Source organism: Anopheles gambiae, chromosome 3 (genome assembly GCF_943734735.2).
Source record: "Anopheles gambiae chromosome 3, idAnoGambNW_F1_1, whole genome shotgun sequence".
Lineage (NCBI taxonomy): Eukaryota > Metazoa > Arthropoda > Insecta > Diptera > Culicidae > Anopheles > Anopheles gambiae.
The window spans coordinates 45572939-45594346 of NC_064602.1; the positions used below are offsets into that span (position 1 = coordinate 45572939).

The 21408-nt window shown below is 40.0% G+C and overlaps 1 protein-coding gene across 26 annotated transcripts in view; it reads left to right on the forward strand.

Annotated features, from left to right (window-relative positions):
* The window catches only part of LOC3292098 (AF4/FMR2 family member lilli), a 70540-nt gene that overhangs the window by 14858 nt on the left and 34274 nt on the right, over positions 1 to 21408 (forward strand). For 22 of the 26 annotated variants that reach the window (XM_061660155.1, XM_061660181.1, XM_061660171.1 and 19 more), the window contains 2 exons: positions 5673 to 7321; positions 17230 to 17350. In XM_061660155.1, the coding sequence (XP_061516139.1) occupies positions 7299 to 7321; positions 17230 to 17350 (144 nt within the window). In that variant the 5' untranslated portion in view covers positions 5673 to 7298. Of the gene's footprint in view, positions 1 to 5444; positions 7322 to 17229; positions 17351 to 21408 lie in introns of all 26 variants that reach the window. The other 4 variants (XM_061660163.1, XM_061660176.1, XM_061660170.1 and 1 more) reach the window with 2 other exon arrangements.

The window sequence follows — 21408 nt, forward strand, 5'->3', positions numbered from 1 at the left end:
TCGATTTTCGCGACGGAACTGGCCCGCAAAATAAGCCGGCCGGCCGGCTACGCGAATCTCTCAATTTCTTGGTCTTTTACAGCGGGTTTTTTGTTGTGTTTGTTTTACTTCGATTTAGGGTCAGCTGTGGTGCGGAATGCTAACGGCTCTTCGCAGACGGACCTATTTTTAGTGGTCATGTATGTTACTCTGCGCACATTCGTGTGTGAGTGTGCATCTCCGGCAGTTTGTCCCAGCAGGTGGTTAAGGTTTTGCTGTTGTAACATGATGTTCTTGTAGGCGGTCATGTTGATGAACGAAAAAAATCAAACGTAATAGCGCCAATCAGCCCTAGGTAGGGTGGTGGTGAATGTGTTTTTCCCACATGGCATAGTTGTCAAAATATTAGAGAAGATTTCGGTATCGGAATGAAAGCGGAAGGAATGTATTTCAATATCACTCGATTTTAGATAGGTGTATTGATTGTTCGGCCCACATAACGATAGCAGGCATAACGGGTGCAATGATTAATTAGGCTATAGCTGTGATAATTGCTCCCATTTGTTGCCGTTTATCTGATAATATATCGTGTAATTGATTGCTCTGGATACGTACTTATACGTTATACCCGTTCTGTACTTTATCTCTCATCACTTGGATCAATTTTGCTGGCTTTCACACTTTCTCCCACCAGATAGGTGTCCACTGGCGATCGACTGTCCCCACCCCTAACCGCCGGTCGCTCGCGTTTGCTGGGATGGTGGTGCTGTTTGCATCTCCCATACCACCCTGAAACACATACAGGCGCGCGCGCGCTCTTTGAGAATGAAAGACCGTAAAGTTACATTCCTTTCACTCTCAACCATGGCGGCCTTGGTTCGTTGGGTGGTGAGTGGAGGGGGAGGGGTGTACGCGGGGAATCGCCGCCCGTTACACGCTTTAAAAAAGAGGTCGCGGCAGAGGAAATCGTACCGTCGCGCGAGCGTGCCGACAGATTTTAAGTGCACTTCCTCCCTTTCTTGGCTTTGCATGCAAAAATGTATCCTTACTCTCTTCCTCTTGCCTTCATGCGTTTGGGCGTCCGATTGCCGAGCAGAAGAGGGGGGGGGGGGGCTTACCTTTGACAGTACGCGTGGGTGTTGGATAGAAGGGGGAGGGTTTCCGTTTCTTTTCGGTTCGGTGTATCTGCTGCTGCTGCTGCTGTGCGATCCGACGGGAGAGTTTTATTTTGTGTGCGGTGCCGCGATTTGTGTGTGACTAATACTATTTCGTCTTGGCGAGCGGGTGTTGCTTTCGAAAATATTTTCTATTTTCGGACCAACGTCTAGGACATACAAGCGTGCAGTGGATGATACGCTCACAATCACTGCGAGAGATGAGTAAGGTAGGAGCCGAATGTCATCGGTGTTTAACAAGCACAATTACAGTATAATTCGCACCAGCTGCAAACATGGAGTTAAGGTGCGTGTATGGGCTAGCTGAGGTCAACCTAAGTACGGATAACAGGATAAAGGGGGAGGATTATGCTGGTTTTATGATGGTTCGTTCCGATCAGCTTGGCGGAACGGATGTCGACTAGCGTTGTTTATGTTTTTACGAGTCGGAATGAAAGTGAACTCTAATCCACTTAGGTGTGTAGCAATTTGAACGGATTGAAACATAGGAAGGGAATAAAAAGCGTTGCTTTGCGTTGCGTTGTATCATATTACGTCTAGCCATTTAAAGGATTCGCTTCTTCGGTTATTATTACATTTTAATTGAATTGAATCTTATTTGTGGCAAATGAATAAACTTTTCAAACTTTTCAATTTCTATTCAATTATGACAGATCACAATCAAACATATTTTTAGTTCTGATCACAAGCATTCTTATTTTAACGTTGTAATGTACGTTCATCTCTAAAGCCAAACATCGTACGGGATTTGTCCAGCTTTATTGTCATTTTATTGTCATTTACTTTCACTCGATTACCCTAGAACATGCTAGGGTAGATAGTAAGGCAATTAAATTATATTCAGTCCCTCATGATGATTGAGGAACATTTTCACGACCCACCAAAGGATAAGACCAATCCACGGACAATCTGATGGGATCAAGTGTGCAATCGTGTCGTGGCAAAACGTCGTTCATCAGACGTTGCGTCTAGTGTTGCTATTCTTTTTTAGGGTTATCTCGGCAGCAAAGGATCGCAATCGGTAGCTTTTTGATGTAGTAAATCGCTTCTAATCGGTATAGTCCATTCTAAGTGAACATCCAAGTTAGATGTTGGTGGTTAGCGATGGATCCGTTATTTCGCTATGGTTATGTGCATTTTTGTGCGCTTATCGTGGTCATGTACTGGCCATAGTCGTCTACCTTGGTATTACGAGGTGGTGCTTACCGTATATGTTTGCTGCCGTTGTGCATATGTTTCGCTTGGCAACGAACTTGGTTGGTTATGGTTTTGGCTACGTTGGCGATCGAATGCAGTGTATGTATCGCTGAACATTTCCTTCCTTCCTCTTGTTCACTGGTGTTAATCCACTTTGTCAAACATCTACTAATTGTAGAGTACTATACTTATTACCTTTCCATTCTATGTGCTGTGGGCTTAAAAACAAAGCGTATTGAGGTGAGTAAAGCATATGTTTTTTGGAATGGTAGTCATACTTGGAACACTGGACTAAACTAAGCAAAGCTACCGCAATCTACTTTCTTTCATAAGTATGTGTTATGCTGACGTTTGATCATTATCGTCGTTTTCATGTCGATTGCTTAGTTAGGAAGAATAAAATGTCGTCTTTTTTATTGGTTATGATGATTCCGTGTCTTCAAATTGCAAATTTGTCTTTATGACTGTTTTCATTGCAGATCATGTTTCAAGTGGCATAGGTCAGAAGTACTACCTTCTTACGACAATTTTAAAAAAGGATATATTTAATTCTTAATTCATTTCTTAATTTATCTTAGTTAATTATTTTTGATTATTAAATCTATGCGAGAATTAGCTTACGTTCATTCAGCTATGGCGAGGTTTAGCAAAAGAAAAAAAAACACGCACACAGTGCATCTCCAAACTATATTGCCACTTTTGAATCTGTCTAGAAATATATGTCATGGCTGAAACAAAGGATCAACTTGTTGCACTTGCACGAACTCGAACTCTCATAATGTCGCATAATCGCTTGTCTTTCCCCCAGTCATCAACAAAGTGCAATCACTCTTGACGTTTCTAGTTTCATTTTGAATACATCCTCATTGTTGAAGTTTTTTGTCGCCTTTCGATTGAATTTAATAGATTCAGTCCCAATGCTGAAGATTTGAAAAACAAACTCAAACTTCTTGAAACTAGCTATCGAGCATTTTCATCGATGAGTAGAATAATCGTAAAACGGATTTTTATAGGGCAAACCGACGGAGCTTAGGGGAGAAACGGGTTTGCGGAACATATTCAAAGTGTTCTTTGGAGTAAAAGAAGCACCAGTCGTACGGTGTGGTGTCGAGCTTTTAAACTTTCAAACGGTATTCGATTTGATACGGTGTAGCGTGATTTGCTCGTTTGAAGACGACGACCAAGAACAGACTGATGAAAACTATATTTGATGGATTATAACCAGCTAACTCCGGTGTGGTGTGTAGTAGTGAAGTCGGTGGGGGTTGTGTTCAGCAGAAAGCTATGACCGCTGCGCGATGGTGTGGGTTTGGTGTTGAGTTTTTACGACGCCGTCTATGTCGATTTTCTTAAAAGCTTTCTTCCAGCGATCCTGCGAATTCCCCGTCTATACTAAACCAACGCCACTCTGGCAAGGAGGGCACTGGGATGTTCGCTTATGTTTGATGTTCTGTCGTTCGCGCTTGATGGACGCTTGGATAGCGTGAACTATGAGGGATTTGCAAAACACACGGAAAGACAGCACCTCCTTGGTACAGTTAGGGTATTGGTGCGGTAGCAGGTTTGGGTGGTTTTGGGGTAGGCTGAAAGGGGAATATGGTAAAATATTTTGTTGCCAGCTATTGTTGGTCGATTTTTGGGAACGACCGAGGTACAAGGTCATGCCAAAAGGAAGGGGTGTTTCCACAGCGAGGATGCTTTAATGGGAAATAGGTTGAGGATTCAAGAAAGGTTACTTAAACTATCACGACACATCGAGCTACTACTGATTGCTGGACAAGGTTTTTCCAAACACGAACAAACCGTCCAGTGATACACAAAGAATTTATAATATATACACCAAGAACATTCAACAACAAATGGATGATGGATTATGGTGGTGGTGCGTTTTGTGTTGGCCTTTTATTCAGTGTGTAGCAAAATATTGAAGTTTGAAGCGGTCCTTAAATTTTTTTTCTTTTCTATAAGCCGCTTGTTTCGTGACTTGGCGCAATATTTGAGTTAGAAAGCATGATTATAATATCTCTGCCATAACAGCGCAGCTCTAAAACTTGTAATTAAATTTAAATACCAGTGTAGCTGGCGTTGCAACTGGAAAGTCTCGGAAACATTGCCGCTGTACCGCAGGAAAATGACATAACGACGAAACATAACAATTGTAATGATGATAATGACGATGATGTGACGTTTGTTTAATCGATTCACTACCCCTGGAAAGCGGTAAGCGGTAGAATGTCAAACGAATGAATGTGACGTCTGCTTTTGTGAAACAGATTACAAGTAATTTGTTCATTGTTGGCACTCGTTGAAGTGTTTGTAAATAGAATATTTATAGGAGTTGAATGCGTGTCTGTTGCCATTGTGCGGTAATGTTTCTGTTTGAGCATTTAAATCTCAGTTTATATTATGCCGCACAATTGATGGAGTGCTCACAAATGTGTGAGGCGAAAAGCTGAAAGTAAAAACATCCTTTGCAAACGAATGAGTTGGAAAAGAGCATCTTCTCACACTGCCCTTCGTTGGCAACTTGCCAGCCTCCAAGTGATTTCCCTAGAACGATGGCTGTTTCCCGGGACTATTTGTGGTGTTCCTTTTTTTTGCTTTCCGTTGATATTTACAGGTTCTTGACCTTCTCATTTCCATTAGCCAGGGTAATTGTTTCCAGATTACTGGGAATTACGGGGGTAGGTCAATGACTAATGTGATGAGCACTGGCACATTTCTCTCTTTCTCTCTTTTTCTCCCTCTCTGCATCTGCCGATGGTTGCCGGCCATGTTAGGGGTTGATATTACAAGGCAAAGGATGGTTGGTTTGTGTTTCGAATCCTTGACGAAGGAGTGGGAAATTATTTCCATGTTGGTGCACGTAGTAATCAATTCCCAACGTCTATCCTACGATGAGATGAATGGAATATTTCAATATCAACAAATCGATCATTAATTGATTGAGGTTTTCTGTTCCGTGATTGAATCTGACCTGAGATGTTCGTTTTTTCTATTGTATCTGTTGGCATTTCGATAGTAGTGTGTACATTGTATCTTCGAATGGAAAAACTGATTGATTTTTGTTTTTCTTTTCTTTTTCTCTTTCAGATGTGAAATCCATACTATTACGACCATCTCGTCACAGCAGCAGCTCTCTGTGTGTGCCATTATGTGTGCTTGTGTTTTAAGAACATAAACAAGGGATCTGTGTGCTAGGGACAGAAACACCTTATCCAATCTTTGGCAACGGTGTATCCAAAGTCTTCTTACTCCACCCGAGAAGATGTACTAGTGTAGTATACATTTTTCATAATGTTTTTTATTTTGTTTTCGCAGGGTGATCAGTGTATTTGTGTTGTGTAAGTGTGTGGTGCAGGTGGTTTAACAACACGAGCATACACGTGCCTCCACAGCAGCAGCAGTAAGCAGCCGCCTTGAAGCAAAGCAGCAGCTAAGAAGCAAGAAAGAAGTGGTGAAGAAAAAATTAAAAATAGTGTGGAAAACCCGGCTCACGGCACGTCTCTGTGTGTAACTTTGGCTACAACACACCGGTACGCGTGCATTATTCTCTATTTACAAATGCAATGGAAATGAGCTGCCGCAGGCGTTAGAGTAGTGTGCACGCTGGAATCGCGGGAGAAGTTGGTGCGTCCCATCGCTCGGTGCTGATAGTGATAGGAGGGGGATGCGGAGTGGGTTTGAGAGAGTGGTGTTGGTGGTTGTGCGGATTTTGCTCTGCTGATTACATAGCAGTGCAATTTCAAGAGACACATTTCTGGTCCCGCTTGCCCCAGAAGCGGGTGTGTATTGGCAGGAGGGTGAAATTAGTGTAACGCCTGGTGGTGGTAGTCCCGCGGTTCGCACACTGTTACGCGTGTGATGCACAACCCCCGTACGCAAAGAAAAGATGTGTGAGCAAGAAGAAGGGTGAAAGGAAAAATCACAGCAGGATGTGTGCATGTGTGTGCGTGTGATGATTACCTTTGCCGTAACAGCGCCGAGAAAGAAAGTATGTGTGAGTGTGTGGGTGCAAGTGGCGGTATAGCTTGGTGGTGAGAAGCAATGGAATGTGAAAATAGTTTTGAAAATCAAATTGCAATAGAAAAGTAGCCTTAGAGCGATAGCGGGTGCAGTGTGTGAGGGAGAGATATAATACCGCAAGAGGCAAGAATTAAGTGATAACGGTGGGTGCATTTGTGTGTGTATGTGCGAGTATTTATGCACAAGTGTGCGCTTGTGTGTGTGGTCACGGTGCGAAAGGTTTATCAGTGCCCTAGAGCGTGAGTTGGTGATTAAAGAAAACATAGTTTATCTCCCATCGATGTGGAGCCAACCCCCACCACCGCCCCTCAAGTGCAATAACGGTTCTGGTGGATGAAGTGTGGTGTTGCCTTCCTCCGAAGAGGGCGGTTCCGCCAACAGGCGGTAAATGGCCAAAGGCAAACCCAACCATAACCGTGGTGCCGTGCAGGATAGCGAAGCGCCGAGAAGAGTAATATTAGCGCAAACAAAAATTGTGCCCGATTAGTATGTTGTGTGTAGTTTTTAGTTAGACGCGTTTAACCCGGGTGCGTGTGTGTGGGTTAGCCCCCCCCTAGCCCGGAAAAGATGATTTGTCAGTGAAAAATTATAAATCGAAAAAAAAACCGGCAGCAATAATTAATCTCTTCCTACTGGTGCAATCTACGGCGCGTTGCAAGCGCAGTGCAATGAACCAGTGCGGCCATCATCGCGCTACCATTGACAGATACAGTAGCATCGTCTTTTGTTTCTTTCGCGCAGCAGGAGAGTGCACGACGTGTGTCTGCTCTTTCCACAACATTCACACATAAACGCATAAACGATTAGGACATAAGAAGAGATAGACCGCGTCGTCGATCGATCGGCAGATCATCTCCGTCTTCATCGGCACTGTCGTCCGCGTCGTCACTCCGGACGACCGGCGTAGTCGGTGAATTGGACATGAACAAATCGCTTTACCCAAGGTAAGGGGGCAGTGGAATTGGGATCATTATGTGATGCATATTTAACACCCACAACAGGCTTGGTGTTCAAAGCAAAGTTTCCTCTATCCATCCAGGATGGTAACCCTTTACTGCGGTTCACCGATTTTCATCCCAAAAGAGCTAGCATGGAACATCCAATTTCAACTTTGACATTTACATTTTATTACACTCTCCTCTCTCAACATCCCCGCATTGGGAGGGATCGTTACGATCCGGTGACATACGTTTGTCAAAATAGATTCGGGCTTATTTATTCAAATAGCAAATTCAAAATAGATTCCATGAGCTTCACTTTGGTTTTTTTTATTTCCTTTTGCACAAAGTTGTGAACTAACATAAACCGGAGAAGAAGAAGCAGTTCTTAAGTCAAATGTGAGTTGATTGTTTTTGGGGAGACACAGTGTGTGGGAAACAAATTAGGATGTTTATTTGTAAAAAAAGATTCATGGAACCTCCCTTACATTCCGTTATTTACTTGAATGGTATCTCCGGGCATACAATGAGTTTGCTATTGGCGAAGGATTTGAGGCGCTTTGAACTCATTTGACATTATCTGATTGCGTTGGATGTTTAAGCAGACACGTGTAATTTAATACGTAACGGCTGATTGCGACGTACTACGCGGATATGTTTAAAATCACGGTATAAAGGCCGAAGCACAAATTATCCAAATGGAAGCAAATTTTCATATATAATCGTGCAAATTTCTATCCCTTTAACCGTCATATGAGTTATTGGTTCGATTATTTGTATGAAACTAATATAATCTAGCAGAGAAATACGGTCGGGCCGTCCCTACTGAACAATACATAAATATAATCTAGCAAAGAATCGTTTCCATTCAAATGTGTCTCGAATTAACTAAAAATAGGCTTTATATAAATTGTCCTGTTTTAATTCGGACTCGTTTTTCTTCGAGATGGTACACCATGTGAAAAGAACACTTTTCATGTCTTTTTGATTACTGGCGCATATCCCTACTTTTTATTTGTGTGCCTTCCAATCAACAAAAGAAGCACGAAGGAAGTTGGAAATCATAGATGGGCAAACATTGAGCTTCATTTGAATATCGAAAACTTCCTGCTGCTGCTGGTAGAGTAGAACAAACGGCAAGTGGGGTAGCCGGGTCTGGCATCCAATATACTAGAGAAGGCGCTGCAGGATGTTGAGATTGTGCAAAGTTTAACCGCGCTTTTCATTGATTTTGCCGACTCAGCAAATCAGCTAGAGAGGGGTTCATAGGGAACGTAATAGGGCTCTTGGCTTTTCGAAGCCATTCCTTAGCTTCGTTCTCTATTCATCTTAGGAACTTTAATACGTTTTGAAAAAGTGATCCTACGGGACGAGATTTGGAGCGGTTGTTCTGTGGTTTTGAAAAGGAGTTTTAAACAATTTTCACTGTAACCATCAGTAGTGTGTGTGGTCAAGTGTGTTTCGGGTATTGTTTTATGCAACTATGAAGGCAGTGCAATGAATTCTTCTTGTAAGGTAGCATTACTGTAATGAACTATACGAGTTTTTTATCAGGTTTTTTTGTTGTTTTTGTTAGTTGTAAAGTTGTATATAAGTTAATAAATGCTCAAGAGAACATGTGACTGAAAATGCGATTTTTGTAAACATATAAAAGAATAAACAAACTTCTTTTTCATTAATGCGTGGGTCCAACATGAAGAAAAGATACGGTTAATTTAAATGTTGTTAGATTATAATTATTCTCAATGTAGTAAAGTATCAGTTAAGGAATAGATATACTGTTTGGCTTATTCAAACCCCTTCTTTGTAAGTGAATCATATGATTGTGCTATTGTTTTTTTACGGAAAATTTATTTTAACTTAAGATTATTTTGTTTGAGTTGCGAGAATTATAGTGCTCTGCCTTTTTACTACACACGAGGAATATGCGACAGTGTCTACATACTAAGTTTCTATTTCTTCATGATGGGATTGAACAATTTGTGTGATATGTGCACGTTGATGCGGATCGTAAGAATTTACCACTCGTTTGTGCAAAAACGGCACCTATTCGCTTGGTTTTGCAGATGCGCTGACCTCTTTTGTTTATTTATAGCAGTGCCATATTTTTATCAACTGTGTCATAAAATAAGGTTACATGAGGCAGACACATGGTGCGAGGATAGCCAACAGGTAAAGACGGACGGCGCATACTTTTTATCTACGTACTTATCTTATTATCTTCATACTACTACTTATATGAACGAAAAAATGGCAGTGAAAAATGGCGAAAGGAAAGAAGAGGAATCTAAAGGAATATATTACGACTTTGATATTGAAGAGTATTGTACAAAATTAATCGAAACGATAACGATCTCATGCACGATTGGCGAATATTTAGCTTTGCAAATTACTTTGCATGATCGATGGATTGTTAGTGAGCGTTTGCAAGCAAATTGGTTTTAAATTACACAAGAGTATACGACAACAACAGGGGCGGTGGTTGTTGTAAATGATAAGGTTTTGAAAAATGGGTTATTTCGTGGTGGACGAACGTGTGAACGTCAACAAAAGGGTCGTTGATTAATCTAGGTTAACAGACTGCTTAAACTGCCATCGCTGCTAGACCTACGCACACACGAGCAGTAATATGGTGGTTGGTTCGTTTGTAAAGACTTTGAGTCGTGAAACTACGCACGTCTCTCGAAGAATATGGTATGTACGTCAGAACAGATGTGTTTTGTGTTTGTATTTATTTACTTTTTACACCAATACAGTTGTTAAAAGATGCACAGTAATATATAACAGGTTTACGGGCTACCATGAAGTAACTTCAGATCGAAGAGAAGCGTAAAGCACACCACAATACTACCGGTTTGGTTTTTATTTACCGATCACAGAATAAATATTTTCAATTAAGAGCTTCATCTAACCTAGATTGCAAATCAAACACATGTTGTCTTTTCAACGATGAAGCTTGTTTTATTTTATCCTGTTTGCTCGTTTTGTTTGTTTTTCATAATGTGTTAACACGTGGTTATTGTCATCTACAGTGGTTTCTCAGTAGCTTGAGTTTTACAGCATGTGTAATGTAGTGTCTATTGCAAACATTAAAATAGCACACTAAAGTTGAATGAAGTATGTCAACATAGACACTGATCACGCACAATTGTAAGCCATTGACTGTTGTGCGATGTAAACAATCTTCATGTACAAATAGTAATAGCATGCGCCACTATCACATATAACAACAGATTCAATGCGAGTATATAGTCAGCACAAGAATTCTCTTACTTCCGGTCCGAAAGGGCAACATGTTACATTAGAACTGATTAAAAGGGAGTGTAATGGCGTTACGAGCAGCGTAGATAGCATAAAAAAACAATTTGATGTTTAATATAATGGATGAGACGAGGTATGAATTTGAAAGATAATTTAACATACAGGGTTTTCCAAGTCACTTTCGAATGTGCACATAATTATTCACAATATTCAAGATGTTTTTCAACATCTCAAATGATGTATTTGCTTAAAAATGAAGCAAGATTGACATCTTTCACGCGGTGAATAACAATGTTTACATTTGAAACATTTGACTTGGAAAACCCTGTAATTTAGGTAGGAAAGTTTAGGTTCATCACATTTGTGGCAAGTATAGTTTATTTAGTGATAATTGCAGTTTGCCAGGAGTAGTAATAATTAAAACGCAGTATTTGATGTAAAAATGTCAAAAATTTCACATAAAAATATTGTAAGATTATTTATTCATATGACATTTAATGGAATTCTGGATCATTAACTATCTTGGTTATTCTCACTGCATTATAACAACTTTTCTTCCAAAACCAACGCTGTACGCCTGGCTCCATTTCGTATTTACATTTCGTAAATAATCTATATATTTACATTTATATACATACATTTACAAGTTGTCTGCTATTGCAAACCCTTTCTTGTAGGTGGATTTCAAAAGCATACGAGGCAAAACTCTCGTTATAAAATGAGCCAGTGGTCCAAAAATCGTTAGAAAATGATGGTGCATGATGAACATATTTCTATTAATTAGTGTCAGCTTCATGTAGTTACACCTTGGGTAGTAAAAGAGGAAAACAGAACGTGAATCAGCAATAGCTCGCGTGCTATGGCACATTGAGAACGTCTGTGCTATGGCCGAGATGTATGTGAGTGTGTATGTGAATCATGCTGGCCATAAAATAATTTTCTGATGGCCTTTCATATTTGGCTCGATGGAAATATTTTAATCATAGAAAAAGAAAGCGAACATACAAAAAGGGAAATTATTTATGAACAAATCCTGTAGCTCTGGATTGTATGATACAGCCGTTGTGGTCTGGTGTTGTTCGTATGCATATTTGACACGTGCTTGCGACTGAAAATATTTAATACAATTTAATTAACATTATGATTTCGAATTCTGCATCATGACCTTTGCTCGAGCTATAGAGCAAGAAGATAAGAAATAATCAAACAAGTCAAACTGTTAAGTTGTATTCTATGCATTGTTAAGTTAGGTGTAATAGTTATGATAGTATTTGGATTATATTAAATTGATATCGTTGATATTATCCTCAACACATGAATATTACGTAGGTAAAACATATAATTACTAAATAATCAAAGTAAAACATCATTCCGTTATGCTTGAGACCTCTCAGCCCAACCGGATCTAACATTTTTTCAGCAACAGAGAGCAGTGTCAATCGGTACCGGAATTGAGACCCGAACAGGTGAAAGTTGTTGCACGTTGAGCGAAGCTAGTTACCGGGGTGTATAAGTGTGTGAGTGTGGAATAGTTTTCGTTGTTTTCTTCTACCACTTCTCCATGGTAGCGGCGGTAGTAGTATCTTAAATGTTATAACATTTTTCTCTCTCTCTTCTTTGCACTTCGTGCGGGGTTGGTTCCGTCATGTTTCCGAAAGTGGAGAAATCTCTTCATCGGGGGATTAAGTAAGGGTAACAAGTTACAGCCCAGACCGAGCGGACGGTGAGCCCATCTGTATATGGTGTGGTGGTGGTGGTGGTGGTGTTTAATAGCGTTGATGGAATTTAAACGGAGCAGGTGAAGGTTGTCGCGAAGGTTGTGGAACATTTCGTAGCTACAACTTTGAAGCACTTTAAACTAGGTGGCAGTTTCACGATCGTATGTTATTAGCGAATGAGCAAACAGAGGTACAGAATTTTGCATCAACAGCACATATAGCAGGGCCTGACTGACTAGGCGCTTGGACTTTCTAGCTGACGTTTTGTCTGCAAAGTTGTGACCAAGGTTATAGAGGGAGAGAATGGCCATTTTTTCACTTCGCGTTGGTTGTTTTCGGGCAGTAAAGTACTATTTTGTTCTGTGATTCGAGTTGGTCAAAGTTTTAAATAAATGTAAAATGTCTGTGTATGTATATAGTTTTTCTAGTATTGGCTGCGCTCATTCAATTCCTCGTCTTACTATTTAAGTTAGCTTCTGTTGATGATTGAATTAAAACGGAATCACAAGAGCAGACAAAAATGTTAAGTGTTTTACATCTCTGGACTATTTAAATTTATTAGTTATGTTATTATACATTTTTTATTTAGTATTTTGTCAAATACATAAATTATATTAATATTAAGTTCACTGCGGTGTCATTCTCACTGCTGACACTGTTTGCAAGAAAACATACACATGAGATACCGTCACTGTATGGAGTTGGAAGTTCTCCGAAATGCTAATATCCCATAAAACGATTTCCCTTGGGAAGGAGAAAGCGCAAAAGTAGGAGCCAGCAGTAGGAGAGATGCACGCACCTGATAAGCCACGTGGTAATCAAATCATAAACCATCATATTTATCCACCACCGCCACCGCCGGGGTTGGGGGGGGGGGGGGGGGGGGGGGTAGTCTGTTTTCGGTTTGCATAGATCCGCTCCGACGGAGCATTTGCGTCGATCGACCAATGAAACCTTAATGCGAACCACCCCGGCTGCGTAGCTGTTGCGAGTGTCCTCATTTTGTGCTGTTGCGGCTTGCCTGGTTTGTGGATTCGACTGTGTGCAACTGTGGGGGAGCATGTGTGGATGATTTTGTTATGACAAAAGGGAACACAGAAACAAGCGGGAAAACATTCGAAACCATTAAATCAGTGCTTCTATCGCACGCCATGGAGGTTGTTTTGTGTCGGCTTCTCTCGTACGTTAGGTAAGGGAGAATTCATGCGTATGGTTCGCGCTTCCTGACTACGGAGAGTGAACAATATTGAGAATAATCGGCCGGTACTAGTAGAAGCCTGATATTTGTTTCGAAAAATAGGTTACATTTCTTAAGCAAATTATGGCTTTAATAAATGTTTATAGAAAGAAGATAGTGGACTGTGTTGAGTACAAATGCGCTGAGTGGTATGGATTAATATATTAGAAGAATATTGGCAAGATAATAGTATTTTCCAAGGGTAAACATTCATGCTACCTGTCTTTTTGAGTTAACCTACTGTTGCCGATAGACAACTGTGACTTATTCCGTTGCTTATCGCTCTTTTTGCGAATAATCTTGAGCAGGTTGTACTCGAAAGCAGAAACTCTCATGGTCTTTATAGGGATAAGTGAAGCGCATTCTTTTCGTGCTACGTTGTTAAGAGTAAAAGGAAAGTAAGAACATAATAAGTTACTTATTAGAAAGTACTGTATCCACTTAATTGGCACAATTATATAGTATTAACACATTAATAAAACAGTGCGTGATGACTCGGCTTTCAGGAATCGCGTACCAAAAGGGACAACTAAGTTAACAATCATTTACCGTCGATTTACCACAATGGACAGAAAAGTGCATGTCATGTCCTTGATCGGTGTTGTTTGTTTGTTTATTGTTTTGCTCAACTGCAGCTCGCGGTAGCAATGGATGGTTTCAACCAGAAAGGTGAGCTAGCCGCCGCTCCAGTTGAATGATGTAAACGGACGAGTGCGATGCAATTCCGGCGAAACTCGGTCGACGCTCGGATCGATCTAAACTGAAACTTCCGAAAGCAGATTACAGCGAAATGTTCTACACCAAATGCCAAGGGAGAAAGAGAAGCATCCCTAGTGATCTGGTAGCCACCGCACAAGTTTTCACCACGCAAAAAAGGGGATGGTTTGTTGTTATTTTTTTCCTCTCGTGAATTGAAATCAGCTTCCGGGTGTTCTATTTCGTTGTTGCAAACCTTCCCACTGCTTTCAATCGGGGTGTATGGGGGGTTTTAAAAGCTTTGACCGTTTAGTTAGACCGCGGCATGCTAGTAACGATATTTTTCAATTAACCCAAACAAATCGCTCTGCGAGTACCAACAACCCCACACATGCTGAACTTCTGTTGGCCTGGGGGTGTTTTGGTATATAATGTATCGATTATTCCAATCATTTGTGTTTTTTTAAATATCAAATTTTACCTACTAATTCACCGCACATGTTTATGTGTGTGTGTGTCTGTGGCTTTGTTGTATATATTTAGTTCTTGTTTGTTTTTCCTGCTAATGTTATTGCAATTTTCGATGCAGAACGGGAGGAATGGTTCGATGACGATGATAAAGGTGCATTTAATCGATACCGTATAATTAAACTAGCTGCCAATAATTGAATACCGATTGAATGCATGAAGTAGAGCTATAAGCGAGTAATTATAGCTTATTGTGTACCAATTTCCCAAAACACAATTGCAACATGAAGATTAATTTGTTTGTTCATACAATCAATTGATATTATTTGTGGGTATTCGTATTGGAAAACAACGCAACAAATTTCCAGTTAACAGTATTTGTCTAAATTATGGCTCAAAGGAAACACGTTTTGACGGCGTGAATATTTTTTTGCCTGTGAGGGACCAATTGCACCAATAGCATTATGATTAATATTCTAACAGAAAGCAAATATTGTTTCATTGTTGCTTTTGTTGCTTGTGTTTTTGTAAAGATGTTCAGGCGTATTCTATTCTTGTAAGCGAGATATATTTACGTTGTGTTGATTGTTTGAATGAAACTATTGTTTTGGAGCTTATTTTTTACGATTCGAGTCCAAATCTAAGTTTAACATTGGTCAGATCAACCAGTTCTCCATTTTTTTTTTAACATTTGCTAACCCATTTGTTGTACTCATTGAACCAATCCTTCAACTGCCATGTGTTTGAAGAGACGAATTATTCTGCACATATCAATTATCTATTCATTTCAATTTGAGAAACTGTGTTTGTGAGAAACTGTGAATTACGAATCGTATCAAGAATTTGATTCTCATGATATAAGTGAGTCTTTTGTTTCGGGATGTAGCTTTATTTATTCATTTCACAATTCATAAGTTAATGTGGAGCAATCGCAAATAAAGAGTCAGATAAATGGTCGGTTAGATAAATGGAAGCACAACAGTGCTCGCCCTACTTTACTTGTGTAGTAAGCGTAGTTGATGGATGTTATGATTTTTCTTCCGAAAAGTGAGATGATGCATATAAAATTCTTTAAACCATCGTCATTGTCTACGTGTAAAATTTTGAGCTGCGAGCTATTTGTAGAATTACGAATAAAGTGTGATCTAGAAATATGCTCTATCGATAAAAAAGAGAAGAGTAAAGAAAATAAAATCAATGCGATATAAAGCGCAATGTCAAGCAATCCTGTCGCAGGGTGCGCAGAAGCTACCACTAATACTGTCGCTTCCCACGCTGAAGGTACCACCATTTCAGCAAAGCTCATATAAAGTTATCCTGCAAACGATAAAGTATTCCCCATGGACAATTTTTCTTTGTCTGCTCGGTTATAGATGGGTTCGTGTCCTTTTTGCAGCAGCTTTTTGCAAACGGTGACGGCTTGTTCGCCGAGGAACGGGCAAGACCATTAAGTATGCATCATGTACAGATCGTGCGCTACCGGTAGCGGTCTATGCACATCATGTGTGTGTGTTCGTATGTGTGTTGTAGAGAAGTTTGCACGTGCAATGTGCGTTTCCGTCCCCGTAGACTTCATAGTGTGCGTATGTATGTTTGATACAGCGAATGAGAATAAGGTCTGAAGCTTCTGCGCTTGGCCTGATCCATCTTGTGGATGCCAAAAGAAAATCAATGCAGGTTGCCATCGAGTGATTCAATGGCTTAATTTTTCCTTGTCCTTATGTGCTTTCGTCTTGGTTGTTTTACTTTTTTATTTCTTTGTAGATTTTCTTACGTTTTAACGTAGAGTGCGCAATGTCTGTGTTTTTTTCACCAAGAGTTCTGAACACAATTGCCAAGTAGCCGCATTAGAAACATCGAAACCGGGTTGCAAGGCATATGACGCCCTCGTGTGCATATGTTGCCATAAATGAGAAGAGTGGGTTACGAAATTCACAGAGTAGAGTGATAAATAAATTAGCATGATAACAAACACATTGCAGAAATATTCATTTCATAAGAAGTTTTGTGTTTTAGCAAAGCGTGGGAAACAAGCACTGGCATAATGTTAAGGTTAATGTATGTCGTAAACTTCATTTTATAATAGCATCGCACCGGAAGGAACTGAGACACGGTGAAAGTGTATGCAAGGCAGAAGTAGTTATTTTTGATTGGACTATTGGTCCATGTTTGGTTGGGAAAACGCAAAATAATAAGGATTGAATGTTAGAATGTGGTGTGGCGATTGTTTCAATATAGGTTAGTTTAGTGGACGTACAAAATTAATCCTGATACATTGTTCCATCTGGCTTTTTTTGCAAATATCCAAATTGTATACAATAATAATTGTTGCACAGTTTAGTGGAACTTGTTTTGTAATTTTCATGGTTGCTACATAATTCTAGCATTTTGATCAAAACGTTAATAACTAACTAGTGTATACATTTTAGAATTTAAAAATATGTGGATTATTAAAATCGCTATATAATATTAAAATTTATTTATAACTGCAACCAGTTTTAACATGATTATTGTATTCTACTCTTTTGGCATAGGCACGACGATGAGCATGAAAGGATGGAGCGGAGAGAACGGGATAAACAGGCCCGTGCCCAGCTACAGGCCGAACGGGAACCGGAACCAACAGCCCCACTTTTTGCAGCACCAGTTAAAGTGGTAAGTAGCCGCCGAGATTCAATCGAATGCTACTGTCTAGGTGTGGAATTAAAGATTGTTTCATGAATGTGCTTTTCGGAATGGTTATGTGTTTTAATATACATGATTGGGATCTTTGGGTGAGGATACTAAACACTCAATCGGTTCCTGATTGGTTCCACTATTTGTATTTAGATTGATTTCTTCAATCTGATGTCAAAAGGTCACGTTCTAGAAAGTATCTCATGGTTTCCGGTGGGTTTCCGGAACTTCTAAGAAGGGATGTAACATTTTTTTCAATATTTGGTTTCTCGAAAAGATTGTGTATAAACTCAAGTTATTTGTTCCGCTTGTTCTGCGGCATTCAATGTTTCCCACATTGTGAGTGTAGCTGTCGTTGAAATTGAAAACTGAAAGTTTGCTGGATGTAAGTGCACATTCATTGTGCCGTGAGTGCGGATGGGTTCATACATGGGTGCTCCACTACTGGTATCATGTCACTTGTTGGTTAAGCACACATTCGGATATGGGGATTGTGCTTATGTATGTGCAAGATCTGATGCACTACATTCCGAATCTCCCCCTAATCCCATTGGTGGTTGGAATATCTTTCCGACATTCCCAAGACTAGCAAGTTCAATGTTTATCCAACCGTGAATCAGGCAAATAGGGTTATGCTTGCTGTGTCGTTACAACTTTTTTTTCCTCTCTCGACATGGATCTGTTCGACCGGACTTTTACTTCTTGTGCCTGCGTGTTGCTACATACTATGCTTCGGAGTGTTTGGGACTACCAGCTGCTAGTTTCAGTTACACTGGGCATCATCTTTTCTAAAGCTGTGAATCTGTTTTTGTAAACTGCACGAGCTTATTAAAGGGCTACGGTGAGATGTTTGATTATAGTTAAATGTCTGTGGTATTTTTGCTATCATATAGTTCCGTTGAGTTATAGATTTGAATTACAATGTCAGAAAGTTGAAGGTGCTCATGTTGTATATTATGTGTAAGTTAATATCAGAACATTTCACAGCTCCTAGCGTATTTTGTATAATTATTAGACTTTGAACTTCATAACTACGCTAATCAATTTGAAGAAATACAGTTACGAATATGTTAAAATGTATTTAAAAAACGTTTAACATACTGTAGTTTAAAGTTGTATAACTCGATCAATGGATTGAACAAACGAATTTTATAAAAAGATATAATTTTTAAGAGCTATTAAAAAAAGCTTATAAAGCTCGAAAAGTTCGACAAAATTTGTCGCAATGTCTGTTTTACTTGTTTTCCTGAATGGTTGTGTCAATTTTCAATACTTTAAAGATTGTCAGACAATATTTAAGCAAGCTTGTTTGGTTAACTGTATTGCTAGCAATCTTACAAAGTTCGCTTGTCTCTTACCGTTCGAATGTTTTGTTCGCACAGCACGGTTCCTTATCGTGTGCGCTCCAATTGCGAGCATTGCTAGCTTAGATGATTGCTCTGCTGCTTCAGTGTTACATAGAGAACTTTTGCAAATAGGTTTACGAGATCTACGAAGCGTGACGACGAATACGGCGGCGAAGCCAAGCCGTCTTTGTAGGTGTATATTCCGTTTCGCTCTTTATTCGATGCGCTTTCCGTCTGCTGTGTTTGTTTGGTGGTTGTATTTCCTATTCTCAATTTGACCACTTTGACTGAAATTTGTGACCCGTGGCGAATATGGCGAGAGATGCTGGTGGTTTAGGTTTACCGTAAGCGTCCGTTTGCCGGTGGGAAGGGCTGGAGAAACGCACGTAACAAGAAGCACCCTCGAACACATGGTGCACCATAAAATGTTACTCTCGGTGAGCATCTATCTAGCAGCATAGTATCGTCGTTCGTCGAATTGCACCGGACGATCCGGAAGAAGCATATTACGAAATGTCGTTCTGGAAAACTATGAAAACTCTTTCCATTCCCACGAGTGCACGAACTTTCGCGTGCTTTGGTGTGTAGCTTGATTGCTGTATGATCGGCACTGTTGTGCTTCTGGCTGTGTCATCTTGCTGCACTGGATGAAAAAAATCACTCGTGATGATAGTTACGGATCGGATAGAATATATACCACCAATGGGAAAGCAAGAAAATGAAAAAAGCTTTTGTTATATGTTACTCTGATGAAATATTAAAAAAAAAATGCTAGAATGTGTTTTATGCAAATCTGCATTTCCTTGACGCTCAGGTTTGCAACAAAGATGCTTCGTTCTTATAGTTGGGACATTGTAAATCTCTATTGAGTAAATTGTTCGCAACTATTACTCTTTTGCGTATACCTCCTCAATAGAAAATATAGTCAATTTTAGGGAGCAATGTGTAAATAAATGGCTTAATAAGAAAGGTTCAAATTGGCCCTTTAATAGAAGGAAATATCATAATTAAACTGGGTTTATTCTGCCATTAGTGAGATATGTGTAAATCCAGCTTCGAAAACTCAGTCTTTAGCCGAAATCACAAGAATTTTACATGGTTTGATAGATGCATAGAAATACACGATGACTTTGTAAACCGTTTTGTAATTTAATATAATTTTTTAATAGTTGTGTGGAATGCCCAAATATCCAAAACACGCGGATTGAATGCATTTGACATCATTAACTGTAATTTAAAAAAAGAGTGACAAAGCGCCTTCTCAAACCGCAAACCTCTTAGCTGCTGAATCTAATCAGTCCCGAAGCAAGAACCAGCATCATACCATTCAATGTGTAAGTTTTCCTCTCAGTCAGTTCTACTGTAGCGTTGGAAAGAGGCTACCGAGAATTATGGCACCACCTGGATTCGTGGTACTAGCACGGAGAGGTGATTGTACCTGACAAAGCAAACACTAATTACCATAATTAGTCGTTGGAAATTGTTGAATAAGCGCGCGACCCACGGCAAGAGAAACGTTTTGTATCCGAAACACCGCCGTTGATGGTGCTAGGGAATCAAGCGTCCCTTTCGAGAGAAAAAAGCAGATAATTTAAACAAAGAGAGAGAGAGCTGGAGTGCGAGAGAGGGAGGAAACCCAAATGAGATAGAGCAGGGAGAGTATGAAATTGAACTGAGCCAAAGAGATACATTTTGCAAAGGATTGTTGTGTTTCCAAACGGAAATCAAACCAACGGTGCTGCGAATCGATAATTATTTGTGCAAAGCAGGATCTTTGCATTTCTGAACAAAAATCAACATCCGTGTGGCATATATAATTATGCGGTGTACATTTATTATTCGGCTTTTTATTCAAAAAGATTAAATGTTACTCCAATGAGTTCTAAACTAAAACTAAACTCTCACATTAATTCTACCTCGGTTGGCGGTGTATGTTTGTGGGAGCTGTCTGCGTCCGGCTGGTGTCCGATGTCGCGCGACCGTGCTGTCTGCGTTGTCGGCCCGGCTGGTGTCCGATGATGCGCGCCCGTGGGAACTAGAAGAGATGGAATGTGCCGCGCTGCAATATGGTAAAGCATTGTGTCGTGCCACGTGCTGGTGTCCAATGCCACATAACTCCTCCAGGGGGTGAAAAAAGCGTGTCCTCATGCGTCTTCGAGATTATTTTTTCTACGATGGTTTCGTGACGACTTCTGTGAGCGAGATTTCCTCTTTTCTATCTGATTTGATATGGCTGAGATGAAACGACTAAAGTAAAAATAGACAAATATGATAATGGCAATAGATACTGTAGTGGACACTCCCAGTCCAGTTAATAAGCTCCAATTCCAAGTAATATTTTTATATTGTTGCAAGTAGATGTGTTCGATGTGTTTGCGATTCGTCAATGTTCTATCATCCAGGGAGGCTAAAGGAGTTTCGACAACTTTTCGATGAATTGCGATGTTGAATACTGTCCCATATACAGCTGGACTCTTGACATGGATTTCTTCTGATGTGAAGCTTTTGTTTCTGAATTGTATGGTGCAATTAGAAAAAGTTAATAAGAAGTTTCCATTCAAAAGTCGATCGTTCGGTCCACAATCGGATGTTACCAAATGATCTTTTGCGTTTTCAATAAGAAGTTGATTATCACCTATCATTTTAGCTGTTGTTTCGTTTTCCGGAACTACTAGACAATGGCTCTCTTTC